This window comes from Canis aureus, chromosome X, assembly GCF_053574225.1.
Source record: "Canis aureus isolate CA01 chromosome X, VMU_Caureus_v.1.0, whole genome shotgun sequence".
Lineage (NCBI taxonomy): Eukaryota > Metazoa > Chordata > Mammalia > Carnivora > Canidae > Canis > Canis aureus.
In genome coordinates this window covers 118986182-119003293 of record NC_135649.1, presented here as the reverse complement: position 1 = coordinate 119003293, position 17112 = coordinate 118986182, and the positions used below count along the sequence as shown (strand labels likewise).

The following is a 17112-nucleotide window of genomic DNA, read 5'->3' as shown; positions in this document are numbered from 1 at the left end:
CACGTCATGAGACAAGTGAGAGGAAGAACAGGATCGTATCCGGTCTGCCTCAGTGAATGATCAGCCTCCGAAATGACGAAACAGGGCCAGTCCTTCAGGATTCAGTCTACACCAACGGGACAGGGAGACATTATGGCCAAACAGAAAGGAACAAGGCAGGGTTTTCAGAATGCTGAAAGGAAGGAAATGCAACAGGGAGGCTTGAGTGGTCTGACCACTGAGCTGAGGTCTGCCCACAAAGGGGTCACATTAGCTGGCCTCTATCTGTCCCGCCTCTGCAGTTCCAATTAACCTCTCCTGCCAGAGCAGAAACCACAGTTTGCACACGAGGCCCATTTTAATAAGCTGGGTTTCGTTCATGGTTATCTCTGAGACAAGAGCTATTACAGAAGTGTGCTAGCACGTTTGGAATTTCCAGGGAACGAGGTTTCCGATGACCTCCAATTCCATCTTTCTTCTTGGGGAGAAGATGTCACAACGTCAACCCAGACTCACTGATATTAAGGGATCACATGTTTATGAAGCAAACAACATGGTACATCTTGTCCCTCAAGATCTTACCACAGCATCTTTTCATTCCTATGGACGTACCGTTTGCATATAGCACAAAGCGCAAAATAGAAGTAGGAGGGCACGCTGTAGGGCATACAAGACACTGCATCAATTCATCTGTTTTCTTGTATGTCTGATGACTCTGCTCTGTTCTATGCCTCAAGGGGCCTGATCCACTTCTTTTTCTTTCCTTTTTGTAGTAGACACACAGGGAGCCCCAATCAGTCACAATCTCCCCTGACTTCATCACCTCTCTTTGCGTGTGTCAGGGGGTGAGGAGGGGGCGGCTGTGACTTGCTTCTAACCAGCAGAATATCAGAATATGGCAAAAGGGAAGGGGTGTCACTCCCGAGAATATGTTGTTATAGAAGGCTTGGTCTCAGCAGACTGGAGATCAAGATTCTCCTTCTAGCTTTGAAAAGTCAATAGCCATGTTGTGATCTGCCTGCAGGGTGGGGGTGTATAGGGCAAGGAACTGCAGGGAACTTGCAGGTGCTGAGAATTGCCCCCAGCCCTCGAGAGAATGGGACCTCAGCCCTATAACCGCAAGGAAACGAACTGTGCCAATAACTGCAATGAGCTTGGAAGCAGAGTGTCAGCAGAAGCAGCTGAGCCCCCAGATGAGGAAGCAGCCCGGCCAACACCTGATTACAGCACTGTGGGACCTTGGAGCAAAGTGTGCATTTAAGTCATGTCCAAACTCCTGACCCACAGAGACTATGAGATAAGAAATGTGTGTTGTTTTAAGCCACTAAGCTTGGGGGTAATTTGTTATGCAGCAATAGAGAACTAATATAAAGATATGCTACATTTAATGCCAGGTCAGCATATGTTTTCTGGAAAAGTTTGGACCGACTCCCCGAAGAAGTCGAAATGTTTTGAGAAAATGGGTGGATAATATGTCAGCTCCTATGAGGGAGGACACAAAGCACGATTGATGTTACTCTGCCACCATCCAGAAAGGGCTGGACACCAAGACTTAGAAAGGTTCTCGTCTTACAGGAGTTAACACCGAATCGTTAGCTTAGCTGTGAGCGCCCTTGCAGAGCAACTGGCTAAGTAACTTGGAGTATCTGCCAGTCCTGTGTTATTATTTGAGGCGTTTTAATGTCCACAATTACAAAACGCATCCAAAGACTTCACTGACAGTAATCTTCAGGTCCGAAGCGCTTCTGGCAACACAGACATCAGTATGGAAGAGTCTGCAAATCGCCAAAATTCCAGCCCATCACAAAATGCTGAGCAGAACTTTCAAAGCGAAATACAAGGGAGATTAGAAAGACCACATATTGATCACATTAGTGTTGAGAAACACTTCCTCCTCTCCACTTGTCTAAAACCACACTGAACCCTTTTCTACAAGAACCCGATAACACCATGACCTCGCAGAGTTGTCCCAGGGAAGCCCAGCCACAGCAGCACCGGGATGCAGGGAAAGGTGACACACGTGGGGGTTTTAGGCTTGGTCTCTCTACCTGGAGCGGGGGGAGCCACTGGACTTGACGAGCTCCAATTCCCCAGTCCTTCACGGCTTCCAAGCCTAACTCCCACGGACTTACTACATGCCTTTGCTTAGCTCCGTGTTACTGGGAAGGCCAATGATGTGAGGACTGCGGAGATATTTTATGCACAAGATGGATGGAGATACTGTTATCCTAATTCCACATTCATATTCTCCGAATAGAATCTGTGTGCCTTCCATGGTGAAACGCAGGCGGCAGGATCCCATGAGTGCTCCACGCAGGGGAAAGGCAGGGTCACAGACGTCTGCAGTTCCTATCGGTCTCCAGTTCCCTTCAGAGAAGCCCCGTACCATCGTTGCACTCCGGTACCACAGGGCATCCTTTCTGGCTCACTCCCCATGACCCTCAACAGAGCTTCTGTGATTGCCACGGTGGGCCCTTGGAGCGCCGTTCCCCACCGGGCCTCATGGACTTTCCCACCCTCCTTTCTATGGGAGGTCACCAGGCGGTCAGCCTGGCTCCACGTCCTCCTGGCTGCATCTGAGCATATCCCAGCCCTGATCTGCTCTGGAGGACACAGTCCAGCAAAGCGGCTCTTCCCCTCCTCAGCCCGACTGAGGATTTCAGACAGCACGTGTCCAGGACAGTAACACCCTTTATTCTCCACCTCCAAGCACAGGGCAAGTAAGAAGCCTCCCATACAGTTAAAGCAAGCAAGTCTTCTGACCAGGATATGGGGGCCCAAAGGGTGAATGATGAGATGAAAATGTTGAGAACCCCACTCCCAATCAAATGGGTGGCCTCCCCCTAACAGCATGAAAACTTCCAACATCACGGGGGCAATTACTCATAGAAAAGTCATGTTGGAAAGTCAGGAGAGGACATCAATAGTTTGTACCTTTAAAAAGGTTCTAGGGGGATCCCTGGGTGGCGCAGCGGTTTGGTGCCTGCCTTTGGCCCAGGGCGCGATCCTGGAGACCCGGGATCGAATCCCACGTTGGGCTCCCTGCATGGAGCCTGCTTCTCCCTCTGCCTGTGTCTCTGCCTCTCTCTCTCTCTCTCTCTGTGTGTGACTATAATAAAAAAAAAAAAAAAAAAAAAAAAAGGTCCTAGGGACGCCTGGGTGGTTCAGTGGTTGAGCATCTGCCTTCCACTCAGGTCGTAGTCCCGGGGTCCTGGGACAGAATCCCATATCAGGCTCCCCGCCCGCAGGGAGCCTGCTTCTCTTTCTGCCTATGTCTTTGCCTCTCTCTGTGTGTCTCTCATGAATAAGTAAATAAAATATTTTTAAAAAATAAAATAAACAAAAATAAAAAGGTTCTAGTCCCTACACATAGGTAATAATTTTTTTCTCTCTGATTAACCAATAATGGAAGCAGTAGGTAACTATATTTTAAGAAGGCTCAATGATGTTTTTCTTTTTTATACAAATTCACAACACACACATACACACACACACCCATCCCTGATGTAAACTGAACTTCCCAACCTACAGAGGAATGCAGGTGCCCTTTTATGTCAATGATCCAGCAGAGCACTGTCAGATTGAGGACATGACATGAGCACCTCTGGGCTTGCACCAGAGCTGTCTTACCTCACAGAAGCTCTGGCACTGCTGCTTCCGCAGGTCCCAGGACTCCTTGCAGGGCTCCAGACACTAGGAGAGATTAACAATAAAAGTAAATCAATAAACAGATAAGAAACAGGGCCAAAAGGAAAAGAATCTGCACTCCTTACTTTTGCTAATTAGTTTAGGAAACCCAGCTACTTGGGGGATCATTTGAATGGGGTATAATAGGAATCTGAGGAAGAGCGGCACGATAGGACAGAAACAAAAAATGTGTATTTCAACATAACCGAAAATGAGAAGTTGCATGGTTTGGAGGGGATGTGTAGAAAAAGCAGTGACATTCACCATCAGGCTGAACAGTTCAGACGAGAAATTTTTTTATTCAGTAAGAAATGTTTTCTAGGGCTGCGTGGCAGGCTGATTGGCAGAGCACATAGCTCTTCATCTCAGGGTTGTGCCTTTGAGCCCCACACTGGGTGTCAAGATTACTTAAAAATACAATCTTAAGAAAAAAAAAAAAGAAATGTTTTCTAACAGTTGCTGTCACAGAAGAATTTTGTTTTTTCATAAACTTTAACGTGAACTTGCTTTACAAATGGTAACACAGGAGTATTGTCTGTATATTCTCCTGCAGGTGACTGGGTGAAGTTGCATTGTACTAAATATCTATCTATAACATATGATTGTTAACTAGTATCTTTAGCTCAATGGACCTAACAGCATTTACATGCATCCAGTTTAATTACTCTATTAAAATATACTGAATGTATCTTAACATAAATATTTATGAAATAAATACTAGAATATATTGAATCAACCTAAATATATTGAATGAACTCTCTGACATGAGACTTTCAGAATTGAGAATAAAGTCTGAATATATGTTTAAAATGAATTACCAAAAAAAAATAAAATAAAATAAATAAAATAAAATGAATTACCATACATATGAACTAATCAAAGATAATAACCAGGCTCCACTGTTCAATAATAATCATAATGCTAATAGTAATAATATTTATAGTATATATCAATACATATTATATATTAAATGTATATAAAGAATAATAAAGAATATCGTTGAATAAAGTATACAATAGTTTATTACTACATTTAGTACTATATATAATACTAGTATAATAATACGTACAATATAGTGCTATGTATACTACATATATACTGCATACATTATATATACTATACTAGTACACCATGGAACTACACACACACACACACACACACACACACACACATATCTATCCTATAACACTATATATACTACATGTACTATATATATTATATAAAATACAGTCCATTAATGTGAATGGAGACTTGATTCTCAATTTTATGTTTTATGTCATTCTCTAAACATTGGCATATCCCTGGCTCCTATCAGGTCATTATTATTTTATCCATATGATTTTTATTTCATTATTTGTAAATTTTCCAGTAAGGATCAAACTTCTCAGTTAAATTCCAGGTAAGTATACTCTAGAATTCAGGATATATATGGATACTGTTTTTCACTCTACTTGGTAGTCACCTCCCCCTCTGTTTTAAAATAAAGATACAGTTTAAACTGTAAGACTCTACTGTCCATGTGTCAACCACCAATCTGTCAGAGCAATGCTGCTCAAAGTGTGATCGATGACTGATAATATGAACACCACCTTGCAGTTTATCAGAAATGCAAACTCCTGGCCCACCCCTAGACCTAGAAACAGAATCTCTGGGATCAGAACCCAGGAATCTCTGTTAGCAAATTCTCTAGGAAATTCTGATGCTTACTACACTTTAAAAAAGAACTGCCTTATTGTGGTAAACATTTCCCAATATATATGTGTATCAAATCATCATATCATACCACTGAAAGCTGTACAGGTTGTAAATCCTATGTCGATAAAGCTGGGGAAGCTATAGAATTTGCTGGGGGAAAAAAAGAGTCCATAGGACCGTCTGAGTGGCTCAGTACATAGGGTGGACCAATTGTTGATTTCAGGTCAGATCATGATCTCAGGGTTGAGAGATCAAGTCCCACATCAGGCTCTGCCCTAAAAGTGGAGTCTGCTTAAGATTCTCTCTGCCCCCATTGCAAATTAGCACTCTCTCGCTCTCTAAAAAAAAAAAAAGAGAGCCCACATTTTCTCTTATTTTTCATTAAAAAAATCATCAAATCTATTTCTTATAAGAACATCTCAGATTTTATATTCTTTAATGTTGCAGATGAACAATTCATTTTTAGTTATTTTAATTTAAAAAATTTGACCTCTTCCAATACTTACACAAGTTTGTCCCAAGTTTCCTGGTGTTCACCTGTCCTAAGCATATTAAAACAAATGCACAGTTTTTTGTCAATATAACAATTCTAAAAAGAATACTATTTTTCTAACAACAATGAAATCACTTAAAACCTTGTCTCCCGGGGCACCTGGGTGGCTCAATGGGTTAAGCATCTGCCTTCAGCTCAGGTCATGATCTCAGGGTCCTAGGATCAGCTCTGCATGGGGCCTTGCACTCATCAGTGAGCCTGCTTCTCCCTCTCCCTCTGTCTCTGCTCATGGGAGCTCTCTCTCAAATAAATAAATAAAATCTTAAAAAAAAAAAAAAACTTGTCTCTCTTACATATTTTATGAGTTCTGTCAAGAGTTAGTTTTGTTTCCTAAAGGTATGTCTGATTCCTTATCCTCAGACTTCTCGGTATTTAAGACATTGGCTTCTAGCCAAAAAAAGTTTAATGGTCACTTAATAAGTGTATCTAGACCTAATTCCTTCTCAAGACCATTTGAAGTGAATAAATGGCACTCTCCAGAATACCTTGAGATTTTGTTCAGGTGGGGACGTGTCCTATGATGTGAGAGGACCCCTCCATAAGATGTGGGGATTTTCCAGGGACACAAGTTCAGCTACTTACAAACTAAGTCTTTATCATTTTATTTAGGAAACATCCAACAAACATCCATTCCATGTAAAACTGCTCAATGCAATGTGGCTAACCATGTCTCAAAATAATTACACCATTCTTGCTTTGGATCACTGCTGAAAATGTAATTTTGAACACATGTGCTTAGTTGCATTGTCTCAACTATAAACATTGGTGCATTAAAAAGTTTCACTCCTTTGATATCTCCACAATTCCACATAATCCTATTCCTGACAGACTATGGAACAAATACCTTATGTAAAACAAATATCATTTACAAAACTAGGCACGCTTGTGAAATGCTAATGGAAGCAACATATAACGTACTTGTCTTCTTGTTAATCCAGCATCTCTATATGCCGAGTCCAGCATCAGTATATGCAATTCATTTAAAGTTCTATTTCAATTGCATGCTTGCCTCATTTCCAATAACCAGTAATCATCAGTGTCTAAAGATACATCACAAAATGTTATTAATGACAGCCAACATTTTCCTTTAATAATCCTCTGTGAAAACTATCTGACAAAAGAAGTCTGGATGTAGAAATTGGAGTAAATCTTTGCAGGATCAATTTGCCAAAGCTCTATTTCTTTGTAGTGCTGCTCTCAGCCAGGTAAAATGATTGCAATAAACGCCCAAGGGGGAGGGAGATTTAAAAAAAACAAAAAACAGAAAACAAAAACCTACCATTTCTCTCATACTTCAAACAAGAAGAAAAAGCATCCTGTTTCTCCAGATTTAAAAGAAAAAAAAGTTTTGTCAAAAGAGGGCAGACTCAAATCTTATTTCCATGAGAAAAACAACACTACAAGCAGACAACTGCTTTGGAATTTACTACATATCACAACTATACATGCCCTGATCAAATTACAGAACAAACAAAACGGTAACTGAATTTAGCAAGTGTTTTAAGCTTTCAGATTTTAGGATGATCAACTCTTTGAAATGATTCCTTCCCATGTAACTGCTTAAGCCAAATGAAGAAAACTTAAAATTTGAGAGAAAATTTTTAAAATTGGTTGACGGAGCTAATCACATAAATTATCCTTTGGATTATAGACACTATTATTTTTCACTTAATCTAGAAAATTGTATTTGCAATATCATTTCCTTAGATGATACTTCTGTATTACATTTATAATACAAAATACACAATATCAAACATGTACATACAATATTCTATTAAAATGTAAGACACACGAGCACTGAAACTCTGGGACATTTACTACAATATTCTTAATGTATAGTAGCCTCTCAATAAACATCTGTTAAATAAATTTATTGTTTTTATAAGCAGTTCCTGGAGCTGGCTCACCCATATTTGAGTGGGGAAGTATTTTGCCAGGGGCCAAGCAGATAATGAGTAAGAGTGAAGGAGGGTAAGTTATGAACAATGGGAGTGGCAGGAAGACCAGTAAACTGGAGAGCTCACCCAATGTCCAGGACACAACTGTTCTTCACTGCCTTTCAGTTCTTATCCAGAATTGCCCAGCTCTCCAAACTTCAGAGAAGCCAGTGATGCTGACTTTATGTAAACCTTTCCAACTGTTCATTAAATGTATTGCATAATGCTGTGTAGGTAATTTTCTGCAATTTATTTATAGCAGAAGATATTAGATAAATTATTTTAATTGCTCTTAAGTAAGTGGTTTGAAATGGAAGTGATTTTGCCCTCTCAGTGATGCCCTTTGGTGATTTCTGGAGATGGTTGTTGGAAACAACAGAGGAGAGACGTACCGGTTTCTAGCAGGCAGAGGCCAGGCATGTTGCTTGAATGTCATACAATGCACAGGCTAGCCCCCCCCCAACATGATAAAAAATTATCTGGCTCCAAATGTTCACAGTGCTGAGGTTGAGAAATTTCTTTAAAAAAAAAAAAAAAAAAAAAGGGCAACAGAAATACAGTGGATTAGCCATAATAACAGAGTTGATCTAGGAAACAACAACTTGCCCGGGACAGAGGAGTAAAGGCTAACTCAAAACTGTCACTTCTAATTATGCCACAATTCTACATGTTTTGGTCACATTCATCCTTCTAAGACATGGTTTTGATAATGTGAGTTCTCTGATAAAATTAGACAATAATTACCAAATTAAGCCCAAAGTATATGGTTTACATTCAAAACATCTGGTCAATCAGCAAATCCTGCCTCCCCAGCCTCTTTAATTGCTCATGAATTACTTTCCACGAAGCTGGTCTTTTTCCTGTTCCCCAAACACAAGATCCCTCGACTTCCACTGGGTTACTGTACACCTTCCTTAAAGGGAGTCTAGTCTGTCCTCCACTCCAACCACCAGCAACTTCAAACCACCTGTTTTGACCACTGGTATCCACACAACATGCACTGACTCCCCCTCTGCAACCATGCAGCTTTCCCTCAAGGATGCTCACATCTTACAAATGCTACAAGTTGTAATTACGTGACACTATCTCCAACTGACTCATCCTAGGGAGGGCCTGTATCTGCTAACCGTTCCTCATCCTTCACAAGACCTGTGGGACTGAGCATGCAAATGACAGAAAAGATTCTCAGGAACATCCCATGCACTGTGGCAGCGCAGATGGTGCAGAACAGAGGCACACGAAGCCTGGGTTTGAGCCCTATCTCTGCCATGTTCTCTAACCTACACCTGTGAGAAAATCATGTAGATTATTTAGCCTCTATTTGCTAATTCAAATATGAGAATACAGTCCTTCATATTAAACATTTTATTGGATGCCAAAGAGTGTCATAACATTTATGGATTTCTAAAACACTTTTAAAATTATTTGTTCAATGAACCTCTAACAACAGATCTATGCAAGTATGTAAAATTAGATACTGTTATTCCTTCATTTTAGAGAGAGAAACTGCAGTGTAGAGAGGCTGAGTAAACCAAGCAAGTGACTATGGTTGAGATTTCAGGAACTAGAAGTTGGACTCATACTCTGGCACACTCAAAGGAATGTTCTTTCCATTACAGACCGCTGTGCTGTTTATGCCACGTGCTACAAGGCTTAATAAGGTAATGTATGTGAAAAGGATTTGGACACTGAAAAGTACTTCGCAAATCTAGAAGATTACCGAATTATAATGATCCCAGAAAGGATTCAGCTCCAGAATGCCCTAGGTGTTACAAATGAAGGTACTTAATGAAATCATAACCATTAAGACTGTGTGTTTCATATCACAGACGAAGGGATCCCACTCTTAGGAGCCAAAGCACTGACAAAGAGGGAAATTACTGATACCGCTTTGGTACCATCCAGATGGATTAGCACAAAATTCCATACCTTACATTAGCCAAACACTTCTGTAAGAGGAAATTCTATTACCTTATATTGCATTACCAGAAAAGGAAATTCTATTACCTAAATAGCAATTATAATAAATTCTGAAGCACAAAAGGTTACTATAAAATTCAAATTTTCACACATGTCCAAGAATCGAGGAAACAGAACCCATAATTACATTATATTAAATAAATAGAACCCATTAAAACAAAGCAACCAGCATCCCGTACATTCCAACCTATTCAAATTAACATCTGCCAAATCAACAAGTAAAAATGAGTATTTCCCATGTGCGATGTATTCATCTAGTCTCAAGGTGGGGGGAAATTGGCAGTCATTCTGCCCTAAATTAATTTATAATCTCCATGGGAGAAACCATGTGACTAAGTCTAAAGTGATGCGGCATAAAATAACCAAGAGAAGAATAATGTGCCATAAGACACTGTAAAAGTGATATGTATTTCCATATGGGATAATTGGAGAGGACTGCATAGAATTGAGGACTCATGAATTAACTTAGGAGGAGGAGTGGGACTTGACCAATTTTAGCAGATCTGGGGCCAGGATGGTATATGTGGAGGATGTGATGTGTGATAGCTAAAAGAGAAGATGCTGTAAAATACAAGGCTAGAAACAGGGCCCCTTGGAACTCAATGAGGAGCCAACGATAGTCCTAAAACATTGAGGTATTTGCCTCACTTTGTGTTTAAGATAACTTGGGTCTTGGTGCAATATAATGATTTATAAAAAATATATATTTGAAAAAATATATATATATATTTGGTCATTCAGATGACCAAAACACATTTCTCAAATATATTTAATCTTCATCCATGGTTCCTGAAAATGCATCAGAGTAGTCATAAAGGTGAAATGGGTGTCTTGTTATTAAGAAAGGTGACTTTAGGACCCACCTCCACCCCCATCGCAGGACAGAGGCTGATTGACAGGAGGACCAATCATGTGATTAGAAGATTGGAAATCTCAGTACTACCCCCTGACTTCTGTGGAGCAGAGAGGGGCTAGAGATTGAGTCAGCTAATATGTGGTCACTCACGGCTAGGTAATAAAGCCTCCATAAAAACACAACAGGACTGGAGCACCTGGCTGGATGAGTTAAAGTACCTATGATTCTTGATTGCAGGGTCATGAGTACAAGCCCCATGTTGGATGTGGAGATTACTTTAGATATATATATACAGTTATAGTTATATATAGTTATATAACTATATACATATACACACATGCACGTAAAGATTTATACATATATATACTTTATACGTATATATGTGTATGTGTATATATATACACACACAATTCAAAAAAAATCCACAAGGGGACTATTTTTTTTATCCTTTCAGACATTTTTCATGCTTGGGCAACCAGAACACTTCCATGTGCCACAGAGCTGGGCCCCAAGCTCCACGAGGACAGAAGCTCCTTTGTTGGGGACTCCACACTATATATCTTTTCACTTGCCTGTTAACTCGTATCCTATTGTATCTTTTAATAAACTGGTTAATGTGTTGCCCTGGATTCTGTAAGCTGCTCTAGGAAATTGATGGAACCCTAGGAGGGAGTCGTGGGAACTTCCAATCTATCACTGGTCTGGATTTGACATGGGCCTATGAAGTTGGGCACAAGGTGGGCAATCTCATAGGTTTGGTGGAATCTGATGCCATCTCCCTATAGATAACATCAGAATTGAGTTGAATTCTCAAACATGCTGCTGATATCCAGGAATTGCTTGGTGATGTGGGAGGGGGGAACCCCCCACATCGGAACTGGGTCCAGGAGCCCTAAGAGAGTTGGAATAGGAGTTAGATTACAGAGGTGAGGTATTGCAGCAAAATGAAACTGGAGTAGAAGTTTTTACAATGTTCTCCAAAGCTTCTGTCTACCACGTATAGGGTTGAGATGCCATCTAGGTAGTAGAGGACACTGGATAAAAGGAAAAGGAACATGAGCCTAGGAAAGGCAACATAGAGCTGCAAGCTCATGGACACAGTTGCTGGTTTGCTGTGAAAGGTAGGAATGAGCGACAAATGAGAACAGGAAAACACACCAAAACTTCTAACCTTGATCTGAAAGGAACTCTTGGTGTCTCTAAGATGGAGCGTGGGGAATAAACAAACATAGGAAAAGCTGAGCAATCAAGACTCTAACATGAAATACATGGAAGGGATGCCCAACACGCTACTGGAACTGTGGACATGTAGTTCTGGAGAAAGGTTGAAGAATGATGAGCATTTACAAACTCTGTTCGTTCTCTCTACATCATTCATTCATTCATTGCTTTTATAGATATCTGCAGAATTTAATTACCATGGTACATGCTAGGTGATGGGTCTGCTAAATCTGCGAACCACACACACACACACACACACACACACACACACAAAATGCTGCCAATTCTATACTGCCTAGAAAGGTTACATAAATAAGTCATGTTTATTTATAAGCAAAAATCTAGGCCACAAGTGCAAAAGGAAATAAATGTCGAACATGTTGGTGAAGAGAAGGAAAGGATCAGGTGGAGGAGGTCTAACTGAAGATGGAGGAGAAATAGGAAATAATCAATTGATGAAGGTCCCAAAGAATGTTGCAGGGGCTACAACATGGAAACATAGAATCTTAGAGATGCAAGGATTCTCTGATGACATTTATCCCAACCCTACATCCTCCATATTCAGGAACTAACACATCTTCATAGAGGCAATTGGCTGGGTAGCACGATTTTGGTCCATGGCCCCATCTATAATTGGACACAGGCCATGCAATTTCACTGTTCAGCATAAGGATGTAAGAATTTGGATGTGGACATACAAGACGATGGTCAGGAGTAGCACAGCTGTTCCAGGGAGAGTTTTCCCAGTGAAAAAGTGATCAGATGCATGTGCCCTTCTAGATGCAGTTCTGATGGCGGAGTTTGAGAGGTCTTCAGTAGATGAATAAGACACACAAGGGCACAGAAGTGCATGATTTTTGGCAGGTCTGAGGACAAGACATAGACCGTGGATCCTTGAAGTCGGATTAACCTGCTAAATGTTTTTCCCCCCATTCCAGTTTATTTTAACCTCTCTGAACCATAGGTTTCTGCCACATAAAAGAATGGAATAATATTTGCCAAAGACAATCATTTTGAAATAAATTTTATAAAGACAACCTTCTAAAATATCTACACAAGATAGGTACTCGGTGAATCTGGTTGCCTTCCATTTCTAGAAGACCCATAAAAAGAACTTATTTCAGTTCTCTCATATTTCCCTGATATCTACCTTTTTTTCTTTTAGGTGGAATTAGAAAAGTACCAATTTTTTTTTCCCTCAAAATCCCAACAACTAGGTTTGGGTTGGGTGGCATTAGTCTTGTGTGTGGTCAGAAGGTGGGATCAGAAGGAAAAATCTGACACTAGGGTAGTGCGCATTTTGTAGCACATATAGTATACCTTCACAAAAAAAACTTTCTGTTGAATAACAAGAAAGCAAATAATAATTTACATTTAATTTTTATCTGCATTGTTGCCTGGATATAAGGAATAAGCTTTAAGTTTCTCACACACACACACACACACACACACACACACACACACACAAATCCAACTTCTCATTTCATACAGTTATATATTCAAAGCATATAACAACGCTGTCAACAAAAGTTTCCAAAGACCATTTCTGTTTCCTAAATTAATGGCAGCAATTTCTCTGGGAAACTATAGATCTGGTTTTTAGATGGAAGTGGATTTTTTTCAATATATTCCCTAAAATATGTGCACCCTACTGCCTTTAGAAGTATTCATGGACTCCCTCCAGCTCTAAATTGGTATAGAAATTGTTACAATCCTGTGTGTCGAAAAGTGCGCTGTGTCTTGCCAAAATAATGAAATCTTTTGGCAGACATCCTATGGAAGTACAGTTGAACAATCATCAGAGCCTAAACCACAGAGGATCAGCATGCCAACCCTGCACAACAATGTTACGCCTCAGACATTTCATATCACAAATCAACTTTCTCTGAAACGATCAAAGGATAATTCCTCTCCCACCATGATGTTTATCTACGAATCTGGGCCTCCTTTTATCGCAACTATTTCTCACAATAAAGGGAACTCTAACATCAGGAGCTCTTTTAATTTCAGTGAAAGTGTTTAGAAATAAACAAAAAACAACTGAAGCGGAACAATGAGATTAATCAAGGTAGTTCTTACCAGAAAACTACTCTCTCATTGTAGCTCTTCCTCACCTAACCATGTCCTTGTGTGTATTATGAAGCCTCCTGAGACAGGTCATGGAATTCTGGTTCACTGAAGACCACACATGCTTTCTTAGCATCCAGATTTTTTGCCTCATCTTCCACTAAGGAATTTCAGCAGACCAGTGCAGCTTCAAATAATACTCCCATGGTTATTTCTCAAATCAAAAAGATATTAATTACAAAGAGAAAGTCACCACTTTACAGTGGAGAAACCAGGCAGAGAATATTTTAACTAAGTCATAAAGTGACATCTCCAGGAATGGGAGAAACACAGCATTCTCAAGGCAGGATTCCTGCCCAAAAGGCAAAACCTGAACTGAACCACAAGGAAACAAAAAAAATAAAAAAAATAAAAATCCAGAATGAGGCTCCTTGTACAAAGCAACAAGCCTCTAGTCTTTAAAAAAGATACCAATGTTGGAAACAAACAACAAGGAATAAGAAATGCTTCCAAACTCAAGGGGACTAAAGATACGCAACAATCCAGTGCAAAGCAAGACGGCCCGCCAGATCCCGAATCAGATGAAACAATGCTACAAAAGACGCTACTGGCACCAACAGGAACATGTAAAAGAACGCTATATATGGAATAAAAGTGTTCCATCAACGTGAATTTCCCTGAATTTGGTAATTCCACAGCAGTCATGGAAGAGATGCATGCTGAAGAATTTGGGGGTAAAAGAGTCATAATACCTGCAACTCGTTCCTAAATGGTTGGAAACAAAATAACAATTACAAGGGCATGCACACATATAATTTTTTTTTCTATGGATACATAGGATGTGATAAAGCAACTATGACAGGCACAAAAAAGTTAACGATTCGTAAATCTAGATTGAGGTCAGCAACTAGAAACCAGAGACCAAATCTGGCACACCATCTGCTTTGGTAAAGACAATTTATTGGAACACAGTCACGCCCATTCACGTATATTATACACTCCCTCTGGTTGCTTCTGTGCTACCATAGCTGAGTTGACTAGTTATGACAGGCCTTATGTCCAAGAAACCAAAAAATATTTACTCGTCTTTCATAGAACATTTGCTGCACTCTGATCTAGAGAAATAGTATGTGGAAGTCCTTTTACTCATAATTTTTCTGAATTTTTAATAATAAGTTAAACATTAAAAATACATAAAGTAGGAACACCTGGGTGGCTCAGCCAGTTGTGCGTCTGACTCTTGGTTTTGGCTCAGTTTCACGATCTCACGGGTCATGGGATTGAGCCAGGCAGAGGCGGGAGTCTGCTTCAAGATTCCTTCCTTTTGCTCCTCCCCCTCCTCTCCCTCTCTCTCTCTCAATTAAATAAATAAATCTTTAAAAAAAAAAAAAACTATTTTAAAAATACATTATCTTAAAATTCCTTGAAATCTCAAAATCACAAATTTTCTTCATCCAACATTATTAAAAAGCTATTATGAACACAGATCTATGGAAAATCATAAAGTGGGTATCAGTGGACTGATTTAAACCAGGAAAAGTGGACATGTACAGACAAATGCTTCAGGTCTGACACCTGTAGTGACTGGATGGCAGTTCTTCCTACAGAACTGTTTAAGAATCTTCTAGGCTCTGTACAGTTAGACCCAATAGGTACTATAAACTGGTGGCTTAACCACAGCCTCAGGAATCCTACAATAAGAAGACAGGGATGCTAGAGTCACCCTGGAGGTCTTCTGTTCATCCAGGTGGTTTTGTCATGACCCGTCATCTTCACCTTGTCTTGGTTTTTAATTACAAAACACAGGAAACAAGTTCACACCCCTGAAAGTGTCCTCCCTCCTTTGTACTCAACAAACCCTTCTTACAACATCAGAGGAAAAGATTTCTCACAATAAAAATAGGAAATGAGTACAATCTATTTGTTTGCAGTTGTGAGTCACTCAATGTCATGTCCTGAATAATTATTAGCTTCCAGTAGTATTTGCACATCCTGCCTAGATTCACACATAAATTCCAAAATCAGCAGAAGCCGTGTTTATTACAAGTCCAATGAGAGAAAACTGATGTTGGTGCTTGGCCAAGGCAGGGAAGTAACAAGGGGTGGGTGCTCTTCCCTCAAATTAGGAAGGTGACATGCGAACATGAACTTTCTCCTGAAGACACTTAAGAACTGACCCTTGGTACAAAATTTATTTATTGAAGAAGCAGATGGCCCAAAGACGTACCTGACACATTAGCATTTCCACCGGGGAAATAAAACATTTATATGCAATCAGAGTGCTCAAAAATTCAACAATAGCTAGAAAATATTATCTCTATGTGTCATTCTAAACCCAGAAAGTACAAACACACACATGCACACACACACTTTTAAATTATACTTTGATCATAGACATCTGTGTCCTCTGGCAGACCATCCAATCAACCACTCATTTTTCTCAATACTGACCCCCACGTAATCACAATAACTCAAGAAACCTATACCAGCCATTAGTCAGATCCTAGAGGCTGAACCACCTTGCGCACCCAGAATCACAAGCTTTCACTAGATCAGATTTTGCATAGCCTGGAATCACCAGGCCCAGCATCCTTTTAGGCTTAAACGGCCAGACCTCATCTCCTGAGTGAAAGCCAGAATTTAATCTGCACAGCATGCTTTTGACACTGCTGAGCCCCCAGGTTAAAGAACTCCTCCTTGACATGCTTCAAGTTGAATGGAGATTAGGATTTCCATCACTTCATGCTACATTTAAAAGCTTATGCAAGTCTAGCGTTGATCCTTATCTTCGTATGTATTTTTTCTATACGTTTTCTTAACAACACACAATTCCTAAGAAATCATGTAATTGGTAGTGTTGGAGAACCGTGTCAATCGTATTCCCAAGTTGGGTGGCCTGGTGTCCCTTTTCCCTGGGCTATTGGCCTTAAAAACATTGCATATGTGACAGGAGGAGGAATGGAGTTTTCTATTTGCTCCTCCTCTGTGAAATCTCAGAGAGCTACTTTCCAATAACTTCTATGTGCTGCGGGTTAATAAGATTGCTTCTATCTGCAGTATATAAGAACGGCATAGGTAGATACACACTGTCAGCTTATTATTTCCGAGAAATTAAATCTGTTTGTCTGAGAGGTGAG

At 40.1% G+C, this 17112-nt stretch overlaps 1 protein-coding gene across 2 annotated transcripts in view; it reads right to left on the bottom strand.

The window, feature by feature from the left end:
• The window catches only part of ANOS1 (anosmin 1), a 187382-nt gene that overhangs the window by 77749 nt on the left and 92521 nt on the right, over positions 1-17112 (bottom strand). For both annotated transcript variants that reach the window (XM_077888262.1, XM_077888263.1), the window contains exon 3: positions 3610-3672. In XM_077888262.1, coding sequence (XP_077744388.1) covers positions 3610-3672 — 63 coding nt within the window. The remainder of the gene's footprint in view (positions 1-3609; positions 3673-17112) is intronic.